A 23,824-nucleotide genomic window follows, 5' to 3' on the forward strand; every position below is an offset into this window, starting at 1 on the left:
ACCTTTGTCCTCCCCCAGACCCCCCAGAATGTCTGTCTGAACTCTTTTCTTCCTTAACTTTTAACCTAAGAATAAGACTCTACATCGTAGACTCACGATCTAATAAGACTTATACCCAATTAACCTAATATACCCATCTCTTGTGATACCCCAACCTCGCTCTCCTCTATACATTGCGCCACCAGTCAAATACCTACGATATAACAACACCAAAAAAGCATATTAATATCGAGATACACCGATTGGATTTGGCACAACTATGGCGAGCGTTAACAGACCGACCGACATTAAACAGAAGGAGGCCGACGTGAATCGCAAGCTTCAGATTTACGGCATTATCAATGCATTCCAGATCGGCAAAGTGCCATCTGTAAGTAATATCCATTCTCTTAAGGTTGTACGGTTAGTGGTGATGCGACTCGAGACTAACTAGGGCAAATAGAATGAGCAAATCGATGTCGCCCTAAACAGCTTCCTCGAATCGAGAGCACTAGCGAACCCTTCCAAGAAACTCTCATCCGAGGGCCGAGAGCTAGTAGCAGATTTTAAAGAGGTCGTGACCCAGGCGAAGAAGCTATTATTATCCAAGAATGAAGGAAACCTACTACAAGACTTCATCTGGCAGACCCAACAATTTGACCCCAACGCTGTGAGCGCACCGGATGCTCCCATCGACAAGGCGACTGCGAAACAACATGGCGACCAAGCTCTTGAGGGGCTTCGGACTTTAGGAACTTTAATTATCACCAATGGCCAGTTCCGTAAGCTTCGTAAGTTGACTCCTAACTATCTAAGAGGACCAGGACATAGTAACTTACATTTTACTAGTAAACGATGCCACCATACTCCTACGCGACATCGCTGGCGATGCTGCTAGCAATGCTGCGGGCAAGGTGCGACCTACGGGTGAAGACCTCGCCCAAATCGACCACCCTGCCGAGGACAACACTTGGCACGAGACTCCAGATTTCTCCAAGGATAATGTAAAGTCTCAGTTGCGTAGCGTTTACAAGAGCGACCCAGCACAGGACGCTAAGGGTGTCGCGGCCTCCGGAGCCCAGGCTGTTCGTCAGTCGGATGGTTCAGCAGGTGACCGTATCAACGCTGCCCAGAGTGCCACGAGCAAAGCGGCAGAACAGGTGAAGGGCAATGTCGATCCTGAGACTAAAGAATCCACAAAACAAACTGCCCAGGAGTACCGCGCCCGTACCAGACAGTATCTATCTAAAAAGATGCCAGAGGAGCGCCGTGATCAGACCATCTGGCGCTTGAAGAAGATGGTGGTTGAATGCCAGCAGCACCCCGATTACCAACAGGCTGTTACTACATTGCTCAATTTGGCCGAGCAATATGGCTCCCATGGTAGATCTCTCGCTACCGGCGGCACCAACACGGTTAAAGAGACCCGAACCCACCTGGCCGCTGCCGAAGCCGATCTCAAGGTGTGTATTATCCCCTTTGTCACAATAGGCTGAAGCTAACCTTGAGTAGACTTTGATTGAGCGATTCGCCAACGGAACCTCCAGCGATGATCTCTGGTCCTCTATCAACACTATCTATGAAGATGCGGATAGGGACCCCGAACTCAAGAACTGGTTCAAGTCTGTCGATTCGTACATTCGCAAGTGCCTTCAGCAGCAGGGTTACATCATGGACGAAGCTTCCAACGAGGAGTGGCACCGTCTATACGATCACGGCAACTACCTCCTCCGTGAAAAGTACAGGAGCCACACTGACCGTATTGTCGACGAAGTCAAGTTTTTGGCCGACCAATTCGACCAGGACCCGCAGAACAAGGCTTTTGCCAACGCCGTGCAGAAGCTCTTCCTGGACCTCGGCAACGATGAGAACGGCAAGGCAGCTTTCAAGCCTCACCTCATCAAGGACTTGACGGAGATCATCATCCCGGCTGCTTTCGAGAGGGTCGCCTACATACCTATCCCGCGTATTGAGTACTCTGACTCCGAGGTCGACGCCGTGGTGGAGAACCTCGTCCTAGAGAGTGACAATTTTATGCCAAACGTGCTTGAGGTCGCCAGCGACAACTACTTCCGCTGGGGCCGTAAGAAGATCGCAAGCACCAACAAGAACTCGATCGACGTCAAGGTGACGGGAGTTCAGATGGATTTGCGTGACGTTAGCTTCTATGTCAAGCGCAAGCAGGGCTTCCCCTCTATAACCGACACCGGTGTCGCTAATATCCGAATGGCCGGCGATGGGTTCTGCTTCCGCTTGAAGCTATCCACGGCGGATGACAAGGACAGCCAACACTTCTTCAAGATCGACAAGGTTGATGTCGATGTCAAGAACCTGCAGATCAAGCTTGTCAAGTCCAACCACAAGATCTTGTTCGGTCTCTTCAAGCCCGTCATGCTTAAGGTTCTCCGCCCAGTGATTCAGAAGACTGCAGAGAAGCAGCTCAAGGATCAGTTCAACCAGTTCGACCAATTGCTGTACCAGATTAAGCAGGAGGCTGACCGTGCACTTGATGAAGCCCAGGCTGACCCTGAAAATACACCAAACATTTACAACCGATACGTCAATGCCGCCCAGAAGCAATTCCTCCAGGGCAAGAAGAAGGCCGAAGACGTTGCGGCGGACAAGAAGGTCAATATGGCTGTTACAAAGGAAGATAGCATCTTCCCTAGCATCCATCTTCCTGGTGGCATCAGCTCCAAGGCTACCGAGTACAGGGAATTGGCTCGAAAGGGCGAACAGTGGGAGAGCCCTGTCTTCTCTATTGGTGCTGCCTCCAAGAGCACTAACATTCCCGCTGCTCCGCAAGTTACTCGCAAACCTCATGCTGTCAGTACCAACACTACAAACGGGAGCCACACCAATGGCAACTACACCAACGGCAATTATATCAACGGCAATTATACCAATGGTAAGGCCGTAAACGGAAAATTCACTACCACGGCACCCATTGCACCCGCCACCAACACTGTAACGATCTAGAGGGCGTAACATGTGCAAAAGGTGATTTTTTGGATACGTCTCATTTGCCGCTAGCAATAAGACAAAACAAGAAAAAGGCTATGGGGGAGGAAAAAGAGAAGGAAGTCATGAGATTCAATGATGGTTATACCCTGAGATACCCCAGGATCGAGAATGGCTTCACTTGAAACAGTCGTTAGGTTGGCACCTGATTTTTAATGGTGATGATACCTGTCGTCCTGCTTTTTTTTGTATATCCGATTTCCTTTGTCGCTGTCGCTGTATTGAATAGTTAGGAACATACCTACATAATAATTGGGAATGAATACACAGATGTTCAACTTTTTAAAATCCGCTGATATGGCAAAATTGTCGATGATATGGCATGGGCAAGCTCAACGATACTCTCCCACTTCCACTGTAAAAAAGCAAAATGGGAGTGGTTGGTTATGCACGAGCCATCTTGTAAGTCGCTGTCGTTACGCCTATCGTTATCGAAGCATACGGCCCCCAATTCAGAACGACTTGCTCGCTGTAGATTGTTTCTTAGCGGTGTTGATCTGAATAGTAATGTTAAGTAATTGGTACGTTCGTACATGCTATATTATTTATCTTTAGACATTACAATCATCATAAATACATTGTGAAATGCAAAATGATTCTCTACGCTATGTTCTGATATGATCGGTCTATATGAGGCATATAATAATCGAACCGGATCCCGCGGCCCTCTCGTCGAACGTATCCGATCTCATGATGCAAATAAGGTGGTATCAATCTAATCTTCATCATTTTCGCTTGCTATGCGAGTTTCGAAACGAAGTCTCGCGTATATCACACATTAATAGCTCGCTCACAATATCCCATCCGGTCTAGCGAGCTTCGCCTCTTGGGTGGCCCGCATTATTCGTTAGCGATATCTCGTCGTCTACCCTCTCGAATGACGTCCCCTTGTACGCCGTCGATCCCGTCTCCGAATTCGCCGTGCTTTCTATTCGAACGTCGACTCTTCGGTGGATACCGTTGACGTGATCCTTAAGCACTTCGAAGTCCTCCTCCGACCCACCGGCGCCGATAGTAGTCGAGTGGAACGTCTTCATCGGAACGGTGTTGTCACCGTTGTGGTGAGCGCTGCGGGCATCGGCGTGTGCTTGGCTGTGGTTCTTGGAGTATGCTGTGGAGATGTGGTTGCTACTATACTCTTCGTCGTCGAGACCGGAATCGCGCGCGACGTGAACAATTAAGGATGCCATAGACATTTCAATATTGAGCTTGACCAGGTAGGCAACAGGGTGGAATTGAGTGAACACGATTGGGTTGGGAAGAGACATCAAACAGATGAGCATGACCTGTGTTCGTTGCTTGTTAGTGGGCCTGTGAACGAGAAAGGGACCGTTGGCTTGCTACGTACATCCATGAGGATTGAGATGACCATAAGTCTGTCGTTGAAGCTAGCCAGCGGTTTGTATTTGGTCAGGCCATGCTGCTCGACCAGTCGCTTCCTGACGGTTCGCGAGAAGTATAAGTTAAGGACGGCGTCGACAACGCAGATGAGACATTTCGAAGTCCTATCCCAGTACTTGTTGATCAAGACATACCTGAAAATCATGTTAGCGATTCCGTCTGTAAAAAGTCCCAACCAATACTTACGTCTCGCTGACGGGAGGATCTAAGTGCGCTGGAATGAAGATGCAAAAGACTGCAATGTTAATCGCCGTGATGATAGCGGCCGTTCCCCATTTGAGTCGTCGAACTGTTATGGGACTTTCGGAAATAACGGCAATACGGTTGATAATAATTTGCATCAAGAACTGAATTTGGAACACCCAGAAGAGTAGGATGAAGAATAATAGAGGTACACTGATTGAATATTTGTTAGCAGACACCTAAGGTAATAGAAGCCATTGAAATGTAGAAAGGCCATCCGTTCAAAGGTGAGGGTTTGGAGACCTCATTGCCATCCTCGTTTTGATAGCAGTCGCATCGGTGTAGACGAAGTGTTTATCACTTACGTTGGCTTGGCTCCAAAGACGCCATCGATCCAGAGGTATGCGAGAATCCAGATACCAAGATTCGCTACGATTTCGCCCCACAACATGTAAATCTAACACAGTCTATGTGAGCACAATTTTTCTCGGTTTGACGGCAACGAGTGGTCGTGACATGACTTACATATGGACTGCGAAGGGGATTGCGATTTCGACGGGTCTGCTTCCAAGCCTCCCATACTGTCCAAATTCCAAAGCCAATGGAAAAGCCGGCCGCCAGGGACGAGACCTGAATATCGATTTTGTCGTCGCCCGCCATGGTGTCGAAGTTGAGTGTGGTGCTTGTCTTATCTGCTCGATGGGGGCGGTAACGTAAAATCTGTCACCGTAACCTGGAGCAAGAACAGGCCAACGGATGCAAAGGAATGGAGGAGATCTTCGATATCTATCAATTCTCACATTACTGGGGAAGGGGTGTTATTATTGTCTAGGCAGTATTCCGGGGAATTTTGGTGACCCCTGGAAGAGTGGATGAGTTGGGTCTGCTATCTGTGCACCTGGATATTTGGGTGAGTCGTATTCGAGTCCAGCTGAAATTACAGTAGGTAGTTCGGAAAGTCTAGGTGCCAATGGGGTTATCTACCGGCTCTGGACCTCTGGACCTAACAAGATTTGGATCTGGAATCGTTAGATGTTACTCAACTACGAGACTAGCACTATGAGATCTTAAGATGCATAGATGGATTCCCATTGCCACCTACGATGGTTCATACCCGTTCATTCTGCTGCAAAACATAGATCTTCGGGAGCATGGGACGCTAGACGAAAGAGGAATATTAGAACGTGGTCAGCTAGGGGTATGCTCGGGGCGGGACCGGTAGGCGTATGAACTATGTGGAGTTCAACTCGCGTGCTACTCCGGCAATCATGGAACTAGGACCAATGGAAGTCAACTTAGAGGCGAATTTACGTACGATATTGGCCCTGCGAATTTTATCCTCGGTTTTCAGCCCTTGCATTATTTCTGCACCCTACTTCTTATGTGTGATACATTAGAAGGACCACACTTAGCAGAGGCTCTTCATGTATGATAGGGGCGCCGCAATAGCGACGCCTACTATGCTATGTGGGATAACTACAAGCATAGTTCTGCTTCACATAGAATGTTCTTCGTTTGCCGAGTAAAACTGAGGTATAATGGAACTTTTCATAACTTGGTGCTGAAAAGCTTGTGAGGACGGACGGTTACAAGCTCCCCTCTAAGAAACTTGAAGTTCCCACAAGCCACTGCTTATTTCAATACGGTCGGTTCTTTTTCACCTCAAACTAGTACCTGCAGTAGATCTAGATGCCGCTCAGCGTGCGGAATCGGACCGCATCTTCTATTCCCCTTTTCTATCAGTGGAGGTATCGCAGCTCTTACGATGACGGGTTAGGTTCAACGTCAGTAGACTGACAAGAGAAGGCCAAAGCTGTCAATGCCATCTCACCTTGATGGATGCTAGTTTTTCCACTTAAGCCTTTGGTGTCAATGGTGTCAAGATAGTTTCATCTGTTTCCGCAGGTGTTCATTGTGGCATGTTGTCCCAAGTTTTGGGAGTAAAAATATTGATCTGGCGGCGTTAGTTCCCACTTCTAGCCACATATTATTGCGAAAAATTGGCCAAATTAAGTCCTTGATGTTAAATAGGCTCGGAGATGGACATCACTGTCTCCACGCCAACGCTGCTTGCTTAGATGCCGCGGTAAATGGTCTCTGTGAAGATGATCTATTATCGGGGTCTGACCCTATGAAAGCATATCGGTAAGAAATTGGCTGTCCCTCAAGGAACTCGGCTGTCAACTTCTTGAAATGTTTGGATATAAGACCGATTCAGAGAAGACATCCTTTGGAGAGATGAAGTATCGGGCGAAAGGTCCTCTTTCAACGATTTTTTCAATGGTAGGAATATTTTGTCAATTGGCGTGGTTCGTGAGTGACGGCGCCAGCGGAAACTATATAAATTTGACGATCGGTCCGTACGTCTCATCGTAGTAATTACAGGCGATTTATCCCATATAGCAACTGTGATCGTCATGGATATTCGGCCATTAGCCCTAAAGAGCTTAATCACCGTTTCAGCATTCGTTCAGCTCTTCGCACTCTTTAAGCTCAATGCTTCGAATGTCAAAACGAATTCTTCTACCGCGACATATGCCGCCGTACTAGTGGCCTTTGTGGGTACGAGGGCAGGGAATAACGCAGGAAATTGGCCCCCAATTCATCATAGCATTGATGTACTATTTTAGCTCGCGATGAAGATCTCTGCGGCGACGCGGAACAGGAATAGATGGATAAGATTATCAGCTTTTTAGATTGAAAGGACAAAGGGAAGAAAAGACGTGAAAAGATGGCTGAGAGTTAAAGCAAAAACGCCATCCACGTCATCATTTGGGTGGCAGCTGATGGGAATTTTTATGGCTGTTACAACTGCCCAGTGCTTCATAGATACCTAGGTAGTTTTCTCAAATATCCATTCATCGCGATCTGGCCGCCACCTAATAAAGATAACTGGGCCAGAGTGGGTCTTGTGGTGTTTCGTTCGACTTAGGGCGATTATTACGCCGCAATTTTCGCCGATAATCCTCACGATGAATAGAATATAATGCTTGACATTCAAGGTAACTATCACGTACGACCATAGAATCTGGAAAATTCGGGATCCCGTCCGCTCTCCCATAGACAAGTCGGATATCGCCGAATCAGTACCTGGGTCGGTGACGACCAGGGAATCCTCGGTGTTGTACGTTTTGATATTTTTCTTTTTATTACTTAATATATAGTGACTTTATCCTATATTCCTCTTTTCTCTTTGTTTCTATGTATCTCCTATTTTAGTCATCTTGGTATACAAGAACGGTATCATGAATCGCGATTAGTATGGAGAGCTGAGGCAGCTGATGGATGCTGAAGGATTACTACTCCACTATACCCAGGTAGTTTATACCTGTTGGTTATGGGGGCTTGGCGCTTATAGCACCACTAACACCTAACGCCTTATTTTGTACCTGGGTACCTATTTAATTCTATAACATTTTTAAAGACAGACATCAACCAACATACCAACTCAGTATTTCATAATCTTGATAGTCGGGCCGCCGTCCATCATTGCCCATCTATCGTGATGTGGTACATTATAGCGATTATCCATCTCTTAGCAGTATAATTTGAATGGTCTTTGAGTAACTATCGACTATGTACGCATTCTTGGGCTCGACTACCGCTACTTCATCTGGTCCAAGGTCTGATGAAACCGTACCAAACTCCACGTCTCCGGATCGTCTACCACCCCCACGGCTCCGACAAAAACGGAGTCAAGTAGCGCGAGCTTGGTTAGTTCATCCATAATCATTCGTATTACATAAGTAATGCCAATGAATTAGCCTGCTAACTTCCGACGAGTGATTGGTGTCGTGTGCACAGAATCAGGTGTGACAACAATCATCCATGCCTCAATTGCTATAATAGAGGAGGCCAATGTAGCAATGATAGGACAGGTCAAATTCGCACCTTGCCGCACGCCTTTCGTGAGATAGAGCGGCTCAAGCAGCGTAATGAGGAGCTCCAAAAAGAGATCGAAGAGGAACGTTGTCGTAATAGGAATCAGGTCGCATCCGCACCCCCGGCTAACGCACCTAACTCTCAGCTACCAACGCCACCAAGCATCCCGTGGGCTTCGTCAGCTAGTACCATCGCAATTCCTTCGGGACCCTCTCTAGATAATGGGGGGCCTTCTATGAAGTATTGGGAAGGCATTTATACCAGCACAGCTAGATCACCCGCGAAGACTTGGTACGGTCCGTCGTCTTTGCTCTTTTTTATCAGCCGTTTGAATACATGTTTGGCTTCGAAGTTACAACAGCATCTTCCCGACAATTACATGCAACCTAATTCAGCTAGTAGGTTACTTGACGGACCTACCAGCCCTTCCGATCACGAAACACCGACAGGCGGTCGGGATCGGGGGCCATTGGATGACCCTAGCAAGACCAAAGAGTACTTGAGTCCTACTCAAGAGGAATATTTCTTGGACTTCTATTGGCAATCCTTCCACACTTCACTCATTGTCTTCTACGAAGATGATTTTAAGCAACATTATAAATCTCTATGGGCTGGTTCAAGAAAAACCCGCAAGCCATCGGCCCTCGTCGATATCGTACTCGCATTATGCATGCAGTATGGTGTAGCACGGGCGCGGGCTAGTAATAATTCGGCTCTTCGAAGCGCTGACATCGACACCGATGATGCAACCCTCGCAGGTCGCTGGCATTTTTGTCGGTGCCAGTCTCTTCTAGCAAGCGAATCGGAAAGCCCTACTATCCAAACAATTCAATGCAACATTCTAGCCGTGGTTTGGCTATGTATTGCATCCTTCCAGAACATGGCCGATAGCACCTTAGCCATCACAATAAGATTGGCCCAAACACTAGGCCTTCATCTGCCACCACCACCGGATATGCCACAACGCGAGAAAGAATTACGAAGATGGATATGGTGGTCTATTTATGTCTGCGAGAGTAAAACCAGCATGAAGCTTGGCCGACTATTCTTGATTCCGCAGGTCACATATGCAGCCCGTGGGCTACCCGACGATAGCCTTGAGGGTACGGCTATGTCGGGTTCGGACTTTGCGCCCTTGGACGATAATACTACCTGGCTCAGCTTTGGTTTTCACGATGCGAAGCTCGTTTTTGCTGCTCGCAATATTTATACCGCCTTTTATGAAAAATATCCGGGCCTGTTCGATAACGACGATAAACCCGCACTTGCGACGTTGGAAACACATGCCGACATCTTTAATACACACATGAAGGCGCTGGATGGCTGGGTGGCTGAAGTGCCCACTGCGCTGAAAATACAGCGCCAAAACCACGGTACCCCTCTGTCAACAGACTGCTCGTCGCTGGATATCGAGCAATTCGCCCCGCCTTGGCTGCAGCGCCAACGTCTACTTTTGGAGTTACTATATCACAATCTCTGTACGAATTTGTATCGACCGTTTATCTGGCTAAAACCAATCTCATTACCGCCACCGCCACCATCGTCATCCTCGCCAGAATCACTCGTAGATTCATGTGCACACAATTGCGCTAAGCATGCTATGGCATTGACGCATATTATGAGGCAGGTATTATCAACCACCGATTTATTGACCGGTTGGCACGAATCATTCCAATGGCAATGGAACTGCGCCATTACGTTGGTGGGCTTTATACTCGAGTATCCACAGAGTGAGCTCACACAAGTTGCACGGGACGCTATCAACTTTTCAATTGATGTCTTTTGTCTATTCGGGAAGAGCTTTGCTGTGGCTACGAGCGCGGCTAATGTAGTACGGAAACTTGGCTCAATGGTGGATCATATTATCGCAACAGAACAGGCGGGAGGCGCTGTATTGCAGCAACATATTAATGAAGGCCATCAGCCTCTCATGCCCCACGGTGATGAGTCTACGATGGCAATGATGCCCCAGGGCGAGCAACAGGTACCGGGAATACCCGATTTTGACGACGAGACTGTCGCCGCGATGCAGGAGATTCTCGCCGGTTCGATGGACTTGGCTTTCACGATTGACGGTTATCACCATACGAATATTCTATGGCCAGGTGCAGGCCCTACGGAGTAAATGCTGGGAAGTAAGTAGACCTGAGACACTCATGTTCTTACTAATTCCACATAACTCATCTTCATCTCAAATGCGAGCTTCCATAGCATCCAACTAAAAGTGGTATAGAAATAGATATAGAACTATTCAACATGGTATAAGCTGAAGCTACCTTATCGCCGTCTACTTTTCTCTCAATTGAAGTAGATCTCTACGTCGATAAGTCTGGAGAGACAACTTAACATCTGAGAAATAGAGGTGTTGTAAGTCCAGCCTTTGCGCATGTTTGATGAAAATTTCTTCTAACAAGGTGGTATTTACCGCAGCCAATGGTTAACTTACTCGCCGTTCGACGAATCAAATTAATTATAACCTCTGATATATGGTACAAATTGATATAGAGTGCGAGATCTTAATGAAGCAGAATTCTTCATAAATCCACCAATAGGAGCTACTCCTTTGTATCCACCCACAATATGGATCCCTTTAATTGGGTCCCTGAGCACCCCTTTCGCGAGGAGTTCCGGAGTATCGAGATAAGCTCCAATATTCATGGCCAACTAACCTTGAGATGTTATAAGGAAGACATGTTCATTTTATATTGACTCATCGGTGGGACCTTCTAAAATGAGAATGTACACGGCGATAGGAAGCAATTTATTTGTTGAAAGGATATATGTCCTATATCCGTATGCTAAACGCCAGAAGTTAGAAGCTTGGCAGGCGGGATCGCTACAGGTTGCTGTTAAGCATTCGAAAATGGCGTAAAGTGTAGTATGGAAGACTTAAGTCACCAAGCATTGGATTCCTTTCGTGGGGCCAGGTATAAGAAACCGACAAAGTATGAGGACGATTTACTTACACTTCCATGTCTGCGTCGGGATATCTATAAGACTCAACTCTTTCCTACGAATTGTGTGCGCCTACCAATCACTGAACATTCTAAGAAGAGTCCTTTGCAATCCTATTATCATGGAAGTCGACATCGACGAGTCCAAGTCTGACTCTGTGCCAAATTACGATTCTGCCACCATGAGCGAGGCTCAACAAAACCAACCCCAGCCCCAGAACACCACGCCACCGGGTGAACTTACCAGCGACAATGAAAAGGAAAACAACCCAGAACAGCGATCTATCACGGGAATCCGTTGGCTCCTAGTCTGCGTATCGATCTTCTCCGCGAACCTGCTCTTCGGACTCGACAACACCATCGCAGCCGACATCCAGGGGGCCGTATCCGAGACCTATAACAACACGGGACAGCTTGGGTGGCTCGGCGTCGGTTTTGCTTTGGGTTCCGCTGCAGGTATTCTGCCCTTAGGAAAGGCGTATGGGATTTTTGATAATAAATGGGTTTTCATCTCGTGCCTGACGAACTTTGCCGCCGCAAGCGCACTGTGTGGTGCCGCACCGAATATGAATGCTATGATTGTCGGAAGAGTTTGGGCTGGGTTCGGAGGGGCGGGGATGTACCTCGGTACGTTGAACTTATTGACAGCGTTGGTGCTACCCAAGGAGCAACCGTTGTATGTTGCGATGATTGGATTCGTTTATGGAGGGGGTGCGATTCTTGGGCCGGTCGTTGGAGGGTTGCTTGCTGATAGTCCGGCGACGTGGCGATGGGTAGGTTTTACTTCCAGCTTCTTGGTTAATATTTTTCTAAGGGATCGATCCTACTCTGAATTTTGCTGACACGAAAACGTAGGGTTTCTACCTAAATCTCGTCATATTCGCCGTCATGGCGCCCATCTACCTCTTCCTTATCCCATCCACCCCGCGCCGCCCAGACACAAAATTCATCGACAAACTCAAGTTAATCGATTGGCTCGGCATCCTGCTCAATTCCGGTATGTACTGTTGCTTTACAGTAGCATTCCTCTTCGGCGGCGTGCTCTGGAAGTGGAGTGATGGGCCTACTATTGCTCTCATCGTGCTATTTGGCGTGTTTCTCATCGCCTTTGCGACTACCCAGAAGTTCTGCCTTTTGACCGATAAAGTCAATCGTTTGTTCCCGTGCAGTTTTCTGCGCGATCCGCAGTTGGTGCTTATGTACATCCTGATGGCCTGCAGCGGTGGTGCTAGCATTTTCGTCTGCGTGTACTACATCCCGTTGTACTACCTATTCGCCCGCGGGGACTCTGGGACTGGTGCTGCTATCAGCTTATTGCCATATATATGCTTCTATGTTGCTTGCGTGCTGTCTTGTGGGGCATTCATGGGTCGAGTTGGGTATCATCGCGTGTGGTTTCTGATTTCGGGGTTATTGCTGACGGCTGGTGCTGCTGCGATGTACACTGTGGATCGGAATACCCCGAACGCAAATATCGTTGGTTACACAATCCTCCTTGGTACAGGCATGACAACCTCTCAAGCCGCATATGCGATCGGCAATTTACTCGTGGAACCCGCGAGAGCAGCCGATGTCATTCAGTACATCAACATCTCGCAAGGTTCTTCCCAATTAATCGGTTTAGCAATTGCCAGCGCCGTGTTCCAGGGCGAAGCCTTTAGTGGTATTCGGGAGTTACTCAGCTCCGACAATTACTCCGACGCAGATATCCAAGCAGCGATTGCGGGCGCGCGAAGCGAGGTCTTAATGAACGCGTCGCCGGAGGTGCGGGATGCGGCTATGGATGTGATTATCCATGCAATTGATACGGTATGGATTCTAGTTATTGTGGCGGGCGCGTTGCATACTGTATGTTCCCTGTTTTTGACAGGGGATAGGTTTGTGAAGGCGAAAGGAAGAGACGAGGGAGAAGCAGCGCCTGCGATGATGATATTCTGAGTCTTCACATCAACGAGTAGATGGGTACAAGCAATTGATATGGTGGCTTGTAGGAGGATTCGTTAGAAGTGTATTCATGGCGATACAGGACTGGGGAGGGGGTAAAAATACAATCATACTCAAAAGAACTGAGACTGGATTAAAATAATAGACTGGTAGCATATATATAATATAAATTTTTAATAAATTTGAGCGATTAATGTATTGTGATATGGTTCATTCCAGTGTCTCCCTTTACTTACCTACTTACCATACTACTCTCATCTTCGGAATCTTGCTATCTCGCAATTTCCCTCTGCAAAACTATGTGAAGAGCCCTTTTTGATACCTTCTTGGCCCCGGCATGTCATACAAAGTGCACCCTCCATTACTGTAATCTGTCGTTATGCTAGACTTACGTCTCGAAACAACTTCAAAGGGAAGAGAGAGGAAAAATAAAACCATGAAAGAGTTATGTTGCGGATTTTCACGGACTTTAGTATAATTCCGCTTCAAACATAGACCTGTGATGGTGTGGAGCCAATAAGCGTTCTGCATGCATAACTCCGGAACTCCTTTGGGCAATCCGCTAGGTACATGGTAGGCACGACCATTGACAACGCAAGATGTTAAGGTAAAAAAGGAGGCTAAAGAACATAATGTCTTTGGATCTAAAAAATCGATCGATTCTGGAGATTAAGCCAGTCCCCCGGCTATGGTGACCTGGAGTTGCGGACCTGGGGAGATAAGACTTCCCTAAACTAGACCCATGGCATTAACTCCGATACAAGTATGCTATATAACGTTTCCTGTTTTGTTACGGTGGATGATGGATAATAACCGCATATCATTGTTGAAAGTATTCAATTATCATTTGATTATCGATCATACAGGTGAACTCCGGCTTTCCCCTTTGAAAAATCCACGATTAGCAAAAATATGTCTCTCCCTAAAACTTATAAGAGGGCGGTTTTCATCACCAAGGGCCAACCCCTTGTGGTTGAAGAGACCCCTTTGGTTCTGCCAGGGGATGAGGAGATTCTGGTCAAGGTGGAGGCATGTGGTGTGTGTTACAGCGACGTATTCCCCCAACACAACATCATGGGCGGCGGTTTTCCCTTATGCCCTGGCCACGAGATCATCGGAAAGGTAGCAGCAGTGGGCGGAGGCGTTAAGGCCTGGAAAGTTGGCGATCGGGTTGGTGCTGGCTGGCATGGTGGTCATGATGGTACCTGTACTGCTTGCAGGAAAGGGTGGTATCAGATGTGTGATAACCAGGTAGTCAATGGCGTGACTAAAAATGGTGGATGTGAGTTTTTTTTTTTTTTTTCGTTCTCTTTTACCCCCCGGATGTATCCGATCGTTATAAAGCGGTATCGGGGAACTCGAAGCCAAATTTAGGAGGAGGCGGAAATTGTGCTAACAAAGCAATCAGACGCTGAATACTGCATCCTCCGCCCAGAATCCACAGTCCGTGTCCCTGAGCACGTAGATGCCGTCAAGTACGCACCGATTCTGTGTGCTGGTATGACAGTCTACAACTCCATGCGGCACATGAACATCCCTGTTGGCGAGACCATCGCTGTACAAGGCCTAGGTGGATTGGGCCACCTCGCGATTCAATACGCAGCACGTATGGGGTACCGCGTAATTGCCATATCACGGGGCGCTGATAAAGAGAAATTCGCAAGAGAGCTAGGCGCACACGAATACATCGACGCAAGCAAGAGTGAGGATGTAGGCGACGCGTTAAAAGCTCTCGGGAGTGCCAGTTTAGTGGTGACTACAGCGCCAACAGCTGATTCCATGACCCCGCTTCTCAAGGGTCTTGGTGTCCTGGGCAAGTTGCTGGTATTAAGTGTCCCTGGAGATTTGACTGTCAATACCGGTGTCATGCTCAAGTACGGTGTGTCGGTACAGATTTGGCCATGCGGCCACGCTAGGGATGCTGAAGAAACGATCGCATTCACCGAACTCCAGAGTATCGACTGTATGGTCCAGAAATTCCCCCTAGATCAGGCACAAGCTGCTTTTGGTATGTTTCTGTGCCCCACTATCTCCCCAATCCCTCTCGGTGTTATTTCAAAGTGGTTTGGAACCCAGCTAACATGAATGATGCTTGATAGATGCCATGTTGAATGGAACCGTTAGATTTCGATCTGTTATCGTTCCCTGAAGTAGATAACTCAAGAAAACGATCATGGAATATAATTATTAGTTTATACGGGTAACTTGTTAGAGCAAGGGTTCGCTGGGAGTAATGTAGCGTAGGGAGACGAAGTCAGACTTAAAGGGGGGGGATGCGAACATTATATATAAAATTGAAAACATTGGGGTTGCTCACAAGGTGTTCATCAAGGTATTTTGGTCATGCAAGGGTTCTCACTATTGTAGCTGTCACTTTGTGATGCTAGTAGTATAGCACATAGCAAACCATGGGTCCGGAGATGCGGAGATTCCACATTTAGCACCGAATTGATGGGGTTCCCTATTAAAATACCTGGGTATAGACCTCAGGTCCGTGCCATTTAGGCAGGAAGAGTACAGGACCCGATTCCAACTTCCGAGAGCATGCCACCCGCCCATTCCTTCTCGTTCCTCCACTTGGCGCAGTTCCCGCCGTTCTTCTTAAAAGAAGCTTTCGTCAGATTCATCGACTTCCTCCCCCTGCTGCCCATCGTCGAGATAGACTTCTTCGTCAGCTTCGCGTGCTTCCCGCATCTCTCGCACAAAGGGCATTTCGATAAAAAATCCGTCAGCCTCGGTGCAAATCGGCGCGATTTGCTCCATTTCCTCCTTAAGCACGTGAACGATGATTGCGAGCGGGATCTCCTGGTCCTCAGCGGCGAAAGGGCCGAAGTTGACTTGAGTGCCGTCGACAATCATGAACACGGATGAATGGACGAAGTCGCGAATGGTTAACAGGTCGGAGATGCGGATAGTGCGCCAGGCGCCTTCGACAAGGAGGCGGGAAGCGCGGCAAATGTTCTCGATGGTTTTCTGCATGTCGCTCAGGTGGATGAAGCGGTACTCGCAGTCGTGTCCGGCTAGGTTGTCGGCAAGAGTGGTCACCATGAGGCCGTAACGCGTGATGGTATCAATGAATGAGAGGAATTGAAAATTGGCATGGGGGTTAAGATGGCGCTCGGTGATATGGACAATGGCAACACCGAAGTTATAGAATTGGGTTCCCAGGTCTCGGAGATCCTTGCGTTGCTTAGATTGTACATACTCGAATGTTTCGAGGTCGAGAGATCGTCCTGCTAAAACTTGGACGGGAAGCTCTGGGGCTCTGTCGATGGACACAAAGTCTGTTGTGTCTACTGCCGTGTTTGCCATTGTCGTAGATAGAATAATTAATTCAGAATGATGTGAGTTTGAACTTGGGTTTTGAAGAATTTGACTAACGAAACGAGACTGAATGCGTGATGATGCGGAAATGCGGGTGTGTGATGATCAAAACTATCTTTGAGAAGGACTGTTGTTTGTTCTCGTTTATTTTCTAGGAAATGACTTTTGTATCTCCCTGGGTGGTCCTGCTCCTTTTTTAATGCGAGAACCAAAGCAAGAAATTTGTGTGGTGAATTTGTTATGACATCGTCAACCCTATCGTCGCCCCGCATGGGTGAACTCTAAACCGCTGTAGACCAGGTACGTATGTAGTAGCTAAGTGGTACCTATCCTGGTAGGTAAGCATGTTTTAAGAAACGCTGCGCATTGGGAGTACCTAGGTATTTAACTCACTGAAAATTTGAAGTCGGCGACCAAGATCAAGATATTCACTCGAGTCGTTCAGCGATGTGCGTGGGCCATTCCCCTATTAATTAGGTAGTGAGACCAATCTTATTCACCGAGTACATCCTGTCCCAATTGATTCTATCGAGGGTACAATATACAGTGGGTGGTTTGTGAGTTCCTTGGCCGGGGAGTGTATGTGGACATAAGGTTACGGACCGGAGCAGGAGCCGGCACTGTCGTCGGCGGGAGCCGGACCGACCCGGAGCAGACTCAGGGCAGACACGGGGCAGACACGGGGCAGGAACGGCATATATATGTGGGTAGCAACTACCTATTTAGGTAGCTAGAGCCCCAGAGGTGCTTCTAAAAAGGGATCTTCTCGCTTCAAGGCACCTAGGGGTTAGGCATATTAGTAATAGGTAGTCACAGGCGGTCTACCTGACTTGATACGGTAAGTTCTTAATCCATAGGCTTCATCATTTGGTATACTACCTACTTCTTGTGGCTGGCGCCTCCTTTTAGTCTATCCTAGCTCTTCCATCCGTATCTAACAGACATGCAAATTTTAGCTCGTAGCTGAGCAGCAACACCCAATTTAACTTATTTATCCATTGTTGTTGAATAAAAACCAGGATGCTATAACATTTCGGAAAGAAAGTCATCCAATCCGATTTCCCCGTAGTCAGTCTCCTGAGATGCAGGTATTGCATGTTGTTCCTGCTTCTGGTTCTGATTTTTCTTTTGCTCATCTGACCCTAACATTTTCAACATCATTTCGTATGAACTACGAGTTTGTTTCGGGCGTTGGCGTTCCTCGTTCGGCGGGCTTATCCTTTGGCTCTGCGCATTCTTCTCTGCTGAATTCGACAGCTGGTTGATAGACCGTGGCTGCGATTGATTACATCGCTGAGAGCCTGCTTCGTTTGCTTTCGGACTTGAGCTGGATATGCGGGTGTCGCCCATCCGCGTATGCACAATTTCTGCTTCGGCCTCAAGCAGTAACTTATCTAAACGTTCGTCCTCGGATTTCTGGATGTCCTCTAACTCATCCCGAACTTTTTGTCGGGTCGAAACGCTTTCCCATGCAATTGTCTTCCTTCTTTCGATAGCGTATTTGTAATGGGCCTCTTTGCCGCTCGCCGCGAAGAAGGATTTAGGGGAATTACGCTGTGGTATTACCGAGTCCTTGGCTTGTGATGTTCTGAGGGCCTTGTTCTGAGGGCCTTGATTCGTCGTAGATTTTCCGTTCCCAAGTTTCTCCGGAGGCCTGTGTTCAATTCCGAGATCATACTTTCGCGAGTGGTTTCCCCTTAGTTGCGCGGATGCTGGGGTAGAGCTCTCAAAACGCTCCGTAGGCTTACTAGGTAATTGAGAATGAGTCGACAAGTCCTTGTCGTTGGTGAGTCTCGATCGAACAATGGATTCTGGTCCTTTGACCTGTCTCGGGGCTGATTTAGACGTTAATGTGGTTGACTCGGTACTGGTGATGTTTCTGGTCGCTTGAAGGGAAGAAAAGCCATGCTCTGGAGGCAATTCTTTGTATTGAGGGTTAATGCGCCCCCACTTTAGACCCGTCGGGGATGTCGTCTCTTCTTCAATATCTTTCATATCTTGTGATGAGAGGAAGAAATCCTGTGTCGAGAAGAATGGCATATCGAATGCGTCTGACTGATCCGATGACTGGGGATTTGCGACCGTAGGCGAAGGTAATTCCCTCATCTGGATACACGGCTTTTCCTTCGGACTTGGGCCCTTTCTCAACTTGCTTTCTTTTATAGCTGGGGCTAGAGGACTGGTGTTCGACGCAGTTAATATTGACTTAGTGGGAAGGCGCCTATTCGGAGGCAAGCGAATCGAGTGCGGATTCTTTGGCTTTGGCCCTTCGCTATTCGCCCCAGTGCCGGGCTTCGATTCACCAAAAAGTTCTCGGACTTCCTGAGAAGGACTGGGAAAGAAGTCATCTAAGTGACCGAGCATAAACAATTGGGTACTTGTTGGCAACTGCTCTTCTGGTGTCTCTTGAGCCGCATGGTTGACGTTAGATTTCGGTGTCTGTTTGTGTAGGAAAGGTGGTGTTTTGAGGCCCTTGGTCGATACATGGTTACGAGGTCTGAATTTCGGCGGAACTGGAGGTGGCCCCATCGGAGTTATAGGATGTCGGAAAGCCCGAGATGTTGAGACGGATTGTTGGAGTACCTCTGATTGCTTTGGAGAATCCACCATCGAAGTATGTACAGGAGCTGGCGGTTTCGCTTGATCAGGAATTGGTTCCTTAGGCGGATTATTTAGTCTCGAGTTGATACGGCTTGTATTTAGGGGTTGAAGTGGACACTGAACAGAAGGCGGCGATGCACTATCCTCTGCTTTCTGTTTTTGTGATAGCTTCTTAGTTGATGTAGGTAGATGGGAAGGACAATCGGATGGTTTTAACGGTAGTTGTGTGCTAGGAATCGCCTCGTCTTTCAGACGGGAACATTTCATATCTACCGCAGTGGTCGTATTAACAAGTGGGCTACTCGCAACCTCAATCAACTCATTCAAAATGTCATCGTCGTGAAGTGACTCAGTCATGTCGGGGTCATCTTGATGGGCGCTGGGGCGGTCCGGTGTTGCGTTTTGCTCAAGAGGTATAGGTCCGTCGACTTCTGGAGAAGCTTCTCCGACGTTGAAATCCGGAGCTGTCACCGTCGAATCGTCAATCGCGTTTGGGGGACTTGGACTACATTTCGGCTCTGGAGATGCTGTCTTTTGCTTTTTGAGGGGTGGTTCGGAATCACCCCTAGCTGATAGGGCACAACTACTATCGCTATCATCCCTATTGACAGCCGACAGGCTTACCGCTGGACTTCCTTGTTTCTTTTTCCGATCACCACGAACAAACCAGGAGATTGTGTCTTGCGATGGATGAACATCAACCAAAGGTAACCCCTTCTTTTTCTTCTCCGCGCGTTCTTTCTCTTCCTTCTCCTTTTTTTTATCCCGTGCAGCTTTCGCCCGAGCCTGATTCTTCTCTTTCTCGAACTCTTTTCGTATACGGTCTTGCTCGAAAAGTTCCTGACGACGTCGTTCGGCTTTGGATAACTTCGGTCCCTTATTTGCTGTGCTGTAGGCTTTCTTGGCTTGCTTAGTGGTCATAGGCCGTATGGTAGAGCGGGATGCGGAAGCGTCCGAGTTGCCATTGATAGCACATGGCGCGTTTGGGATGATGGAGAAGGTATTTTGACCAGGAGCCATCGTTTATATATAGCCGACCGGTTACACCTATCCGTAACCCGCGAGATCGCTTCTTATTGACATCATATTAACGATAGGTCGAATTATGTTTACATCGAAATCCGTTTCGGTCGTTATAGTAGAGAAAAATGGTGGATAGAAATTGGCGGGGAATGTCGAAAAGTCAATTGATTGTTATTTAGAGTTAAGCCGCCATTCGCGTCGCGCCGCAGCAACCGAGTTAATTGGGGGCGGGTGCTATCCCACTTTACGCGCACAGTATGGGTTAGGATTAATGAGTTGTGCAGTGGATTTGCCGCTAATTGTTGAAGATCTTCAGTGGGATTAGTGCCTGAGATTAGCTCACTTTTGGTGGGTTGGGTGGGATTAGGTGCCTAGGTAGAATCAAGTTAGGCACTTGGCACTGTCTCACTCGAGATTCATTACTGTACCGGACACCCTAGGTAAATAGAGTTAGGGGGCACCTTAGAAGCCGAGCCAATCAAAACTATTCCCGTCCGGTCGGGTCCTGCAATACTTCGATCTCATCTCTATCACTTATTACAGATCTACAATGCCAATACCCTTGATCACTTGTGCACACCGAGGCCATCCTGCTTCCCTAATTTTTTCTTAGGTGCCTAGGTATCTATCACATAATAATACCTAATAATTACAGTGAGGAAGGCTTATACTTAAACATAACCTTATCTCAAAATTTGGTGTGAATTAGTGCTACGAAGTGAGAAGAGATGGTACATTACTCCCGAGGGTATCCCTGGCCATGTGAATGGATATTTAGGGAGGGCTGAATGAAGACAATTAGATTAGGACGGAGTTTATTGGTTTGTCCTACGCAACACCAGACTATCTGTATCCGACGACGTAGACGCCTACGGAGGTACCTAGGTAACCGTTATCCCTCTGCAAGGGTGATGATGTAATATTAGCATGTCACCAAAATATCAATATATACGTGTTGGGTCTGCATTGATTCATAAATTGCGACTGCGATGCTCCTGGCTTTGACACACTGCCGTGGGTTCATTGCCTGTCTATATAAATGGGGAGACTTCTAGGATCCCACATCAGACTAGGATGCAACGTGCCGCTACGAGCTAGCAAATAGTTTGTTGGGTGACCTTGAGGAGCATCGGATGTGCCCGGTTCCCTTCTTCGTCTAGGACGATTATGCTGAGCTGGCGACAACAAGTATGAAATGTGGAAAACAGAAAATGAAAATGAAAATAGCGCCCTCGCCCGCAATCCCCCCTAGCCCTCATCCGTGGATGTCCTTGTTCCTAACCCCGTCCGAATGCAACGCCCTTCCATGCAGTTGTGAATAACGGAATATGCGTAGTAAGGAAATCTCGTATCGGGTATCCTTGGGTATCCAGTATCGCCGAAGTGAATTGGGGTTGTCTTAGGAAATCGTAGCTGAAATGGTGTTCGTGTCATAGGAAAATACCGACCCAAGAATTCTTCGCCGTCACATCCGAGTTGCAGTCCTCGACGGCGCAAATAATCTTGTGCTTGGTTCCGCTGTTATCTTGGGTGAATCCCACGGGGATGGGTTTCTTGCCTACGGGTCGGCGATTCTCGTAGCACTTGCGGCAATAGACCTAGGAGAATGTTAGAACGGAACCAACACGAAACAAAAATATAGAACGGAATACTTACGTGACCGCAAGCCTTGACAGCCCAAAAATGATGCTCGGCCTTGTCTTTCTTGGTGCGAGCCTTCTTAGCTGGAGGGCCCGAGCTACCATCGTCATCTGGATCATAGGCCAGTTCCTCGTCGCAACTAGGGCAGATAGCAACTACATCTTCACCCGTATCCCTCGTGAAACCCTCTCTCGTCTCTTTCGGAGGTTCATGCGCGGGCTTCGTATTAAGACCACCAGGTGCCGGCGCTCCATTTCCAAAAGCGACTGCATTGTAGTCGAAGCCTGTGGGTACATTGGGTGCTACCATCGCGTCGAGGTTACGTTGACCAAGCATGACAATCTCAAGGTCGTCGATGGGTTCGTTGTCTGCCATGGGTGGATGGTTATTGAGAAGATGGATTAAGGGGAGAGGAATACCATTGATTAGGCGATGTAGACGATGTTGTAAGGTGTTGTGACCTGGTTCCGGAGGTTGTGCTGAGCGGCGAGGTTGTCCGCGAGGTACTTCTTGTTGGTTGCGGCCGGGAGAATTGCTCCTCGGTGGGGGCATCCTATTAGGTTCCTCATCCGAATCAGAGATAAGGTCGATGACGGTCGGCAGCTCCATATAGCCCGTGTCGGTACGGTTAAGTTGGGGAGGCGTTCCTTGTTGTTGAGAGCGTTGTCTCCGTGTGTTCTGGGACCGGTTTCGAGGCACGGCTGGTGCAAGCTGAGTGACATTGTCATTCTCACCCGTTAAGTCAATAACTTCGGGTTGTGCACGGGGCTGTCGTTGCCTGCTTCCCCGCTGGTTTCGTTGGGGATTGGTGCTCTCGATTTCTACGTCCACTAACTCGTCCCTTCGATTATTGCGCAAGTTTCGGTCCATCCTGCCGGTGAAAGTAAAACCGTCAAAAAGATCGTCGCTTGGTAGAAGGTCCGGGCTTGCAGAACTATTAGGCCAAGGTCGATTTTGAGACGGCCTTTGGATATGTCGGGCGCCGATTAGGTTTATGTCGTCGTCCTCGTCTTCGTCTACGTCTTCTTCCTGACGGTCGTCAACAAAAAGACTTTCTGAGTCCGATACTGAGTCGTATTCGTGGTCGTGGTCATCGGACGAATTATCGTTGACGGATTCAGCACCAAAAGGGTAGTAATCGTCGTCGTCTATAAACAGGTCGTATTCTTCGCGCGGCACGAGCCGGTCGAGTAACTGCAAGACTTCATCGGGGTCGCGGGACATCTGATTGACAAAGGATGTGAAGCTAGTTTCGATAGCGCGTTGGAAGTTACTATTGTGTTGCCGTTCTTGTTCCCGACTGTATCGAGGATGGGATCGATGACGTGAAAGAGGTACAGACGGCGAAGAGTCTGTGTCGCTGACGGTGCTGGGAGTTGAGGCAGTGGTGACGGTTCTCGCAATTGCTGGAGAGGTTATGATTAAAGGATCAGGTGAATCAGAATTTAGGATTTCTGTTGCCATATCAAGGCAAGTCTAGATTGGTCAAGGCAAAGTGGTCAGTGTGTGCGTGTGGAAACGAATAGGTACTACTGGATGCGCACAGGCACGGTGGGCAAGCGGCTAGGATTGAGCCATGAAGTGCACGAACCTGTGAATTGCGATTGCGCAAAGAAATTCGCCTACTTATGCCAACCTAGGCATAGAAGACTAGGTTTACTGACCCTTTTGTCAATCAACACTGTACTGTTATCATCTTAAAGGGCATGTGCTAACATGACCCTTGTCTTCTTGACAGTCAGGATGAAGGATAGTCGATTGTTATCAAATTGGTGTGGTGCGCACGAAGATAGCTGCGAACGGGAGGGGTGGTGATGTGGAATTGTGGAGGGTTGAAGTTTAGAAGATTAGAAGTTGGTGGAAAATAAGAA

The 23,824-nt window shown here is 47.9% G+C and overlaps 9 protein-coding genes across 9 annotated transcripts; 5 read left to right on the top strand and 4 right to left on the bottom strand.

Annotated features, from left to right (window-relative positions):
• Positions 1-57: 57 nt before the first annotated feature.
• Positions 58-3,055, top strand: F4822DRAFT_6542 (uncharacterized protein). Its single transcript, XM_051463818.1, has 4 exons — positions 58-370; positions 443-770; positions 829-1,442; positions 1,492-3,055. The coding sequence occupies exons 1-4, from the start codon at positions 260-262 to the stop codon at positions 2,956-2,958; spliced, it is 2,520 nt and encodes an 839-aa protein (XP_051319055.1). The 5' UTR covers positions 58-259; the 3' UTR covers positions 2,959-3,055.
• A 420-nt stretch (positions 3,056-3,475) lies between these two features.
• F4822DRAFT_6564 (uncharacterized protein) lies at positions 3,476-5,928 on the bottom strand. Its single transcript, XM_051463824.1, has 6 exons — positions 5,900-5,928; positions 5,110-5,603; positions 4,950-5,041; positions 4,588-4,797; positions 4,349-4,535; positions 3,476-4,286 (listed from the first exon to the last, which is right to left on the bottom strand). Exons 2-6 carry the CDS (start codon positions 5,242-5,244, stop codon positions 3,810-3,812), a joined length of 1,101 nt encoding a protein of 366 aa, XP_051319056.1. The 5' UTR covers positions 5,245-5,603; positions 5,900-5,928; the 3' UTR covers positions 3,476-3,809.
• Positions 5,929-7,001: 1,073 nt separating this feature from the next.
• Positions 7,002-7,255, top strand: F4822DRAFT_423751 (uncharacterized protein; the record flags this gene model as incomplete). The annotated part of the gene is made up of 2 exons (XM_051460026.1): positions 7,002-7,146; positions 7,215-7,255. The coding sequence occupies 2 exons, from the start codon at positions 7,002-7,004 to the stop codon at positions 7,253-7,255; spliced, it is 186 nt and encodes a 61-aa protein (XP_051319057.1).
• Positions 7,256-7,802: 547 nt separating this feature from the next.
• On the top strand, positions 7,803-10,762 carry F4822DRAFT_6571 (fungal-specific transcription factor domain-containing protein). The gene is made up of 2 exons (XM_051463825.1): positions 7,803-8,297; positions 8,368-10,762. The coding sequence occupies exons 1-2, from the start codon at positions 8,161-8,163 to the stop codon at positions 10,589-10,591; spliced, it is 2,361 nt and encodes a 786-aa protein (XP_051319058.1). The 5' UTR covers positions 7,803-8,160; the 3' UTR covers positions 10,592-10,762.
• A 780-nt stretch (positions 10,763-11,542) lies between these two features.
• Positions 11,543-13,358, top strand: F4822DRAFT_423753 (MFS general substrate transporter; the record flags this gene model as incomplete). Its single annotated transcript, XM_051460027.1, has 2 exons — positions 11,543-12,193; positions 12,276-13,358. 2 exons carry the CDS (start codon positions 11,543-11,545, stop codon positions 13,356-13,358), a joined length of 1,734 nt encoding a protein of 577 aa, XP_051319059.1.
• Positions 13,359-14,276: 918 nt separating this feature from the next.
• On the top strand, positions 14,277-15,513 carry F4822DRAFT_423754 (putative alcohol dehydrogenase; the record flags this gene model as incomplete). The annotated part of the gene is made up of 3 exons (XM_051460028.1): positions 14,277-14,646; positions 14,773-15,372; positions 15,464-15,513. The coding sequence occupies 3 exons, from the start codon at positions 14,277-14,279 to the stop codon at positions 15,511-15,513; spliced, it is 1,020 nt and encodes a 339-aa protein (XP_051319060.1).
• A 194-nt stretch (positions 15,514-15,707) lies between these two features.
• Positions 15,708-17,175, bottom strand: F4822DRAFT_6603 (uncharacterized protein). Its single transcript, XM_051463829.1, has 2 exons — positions 17,082-17,175; positions 15,708-17,014 (listed from the first exon to the last, which is right to left on the bottom strand). Exon 2 carries the CDS (start codon positions 16,674-16,676, stop codon positions 15,966-15,968), a length of 711 nt encoding a protein of 236 aa, XP_051319061.1. The 5' UTR covers positions 16,677-17,014; positions 17,082-17,175; the 3' UTR covers positions 15,708-15,965.
• Positions 17,176-17,531: 356 nt separating this feature from the next.
• Positions 17,532-20,478, bottom strand: F4822DRAFT_384178 (uncharacterized protein). The gene has a single exon (XM_051456503.1). The coding sequence runs from the start codon at positions 20,307-20,309 to the stop codon at positions 17,712-17,714; it is 2,598 nt and encodes an 865-aa protein (XP_051319062.1). The 5' UTR covers positions 20,310-20,478; the 3' UTR covers positions 17,532-17,711.
• A 1,264-nt stretch (positions 20,479-21,742) lies between these two features.
• On the bottom strand, positions 21,743-23,417 carry F4822DRAFT_423757 (uncharacterized protein; the record flags this gene model as incomplete). Its single annotated transcript, XM_051460029.1, has 2 exons — positions 21,743-21,910; positions 21,969-23,417. The coding sequence occupies 2 exons, from the start codon at positions 23,415-23,417 to the stop codon at positions 21,743-21,745; spliced, it is 1,617 nt and encodes a 538-aa protein (XP_051319063.1).
• Between the last annotated feature and the right edge of the window lie 407 nt (positions 23,418-23,824).

This window comes from Hypoxylon trugodes, assembly GCF_022578975.1.
Source record: "Hypoxylon trugodes strain CBS 135444 unplaced genomic scaffold F4822scaffold_1, whole genome shotgun sequence".
Taxonomy (NCBI): domain Eukaryota; kingdom Fungi; phylum Ascomycota; class Sordariomycetes; order Xylariales; family Hypoxylaceae; genus Hypoxylon; species Hypoxylon trugodes.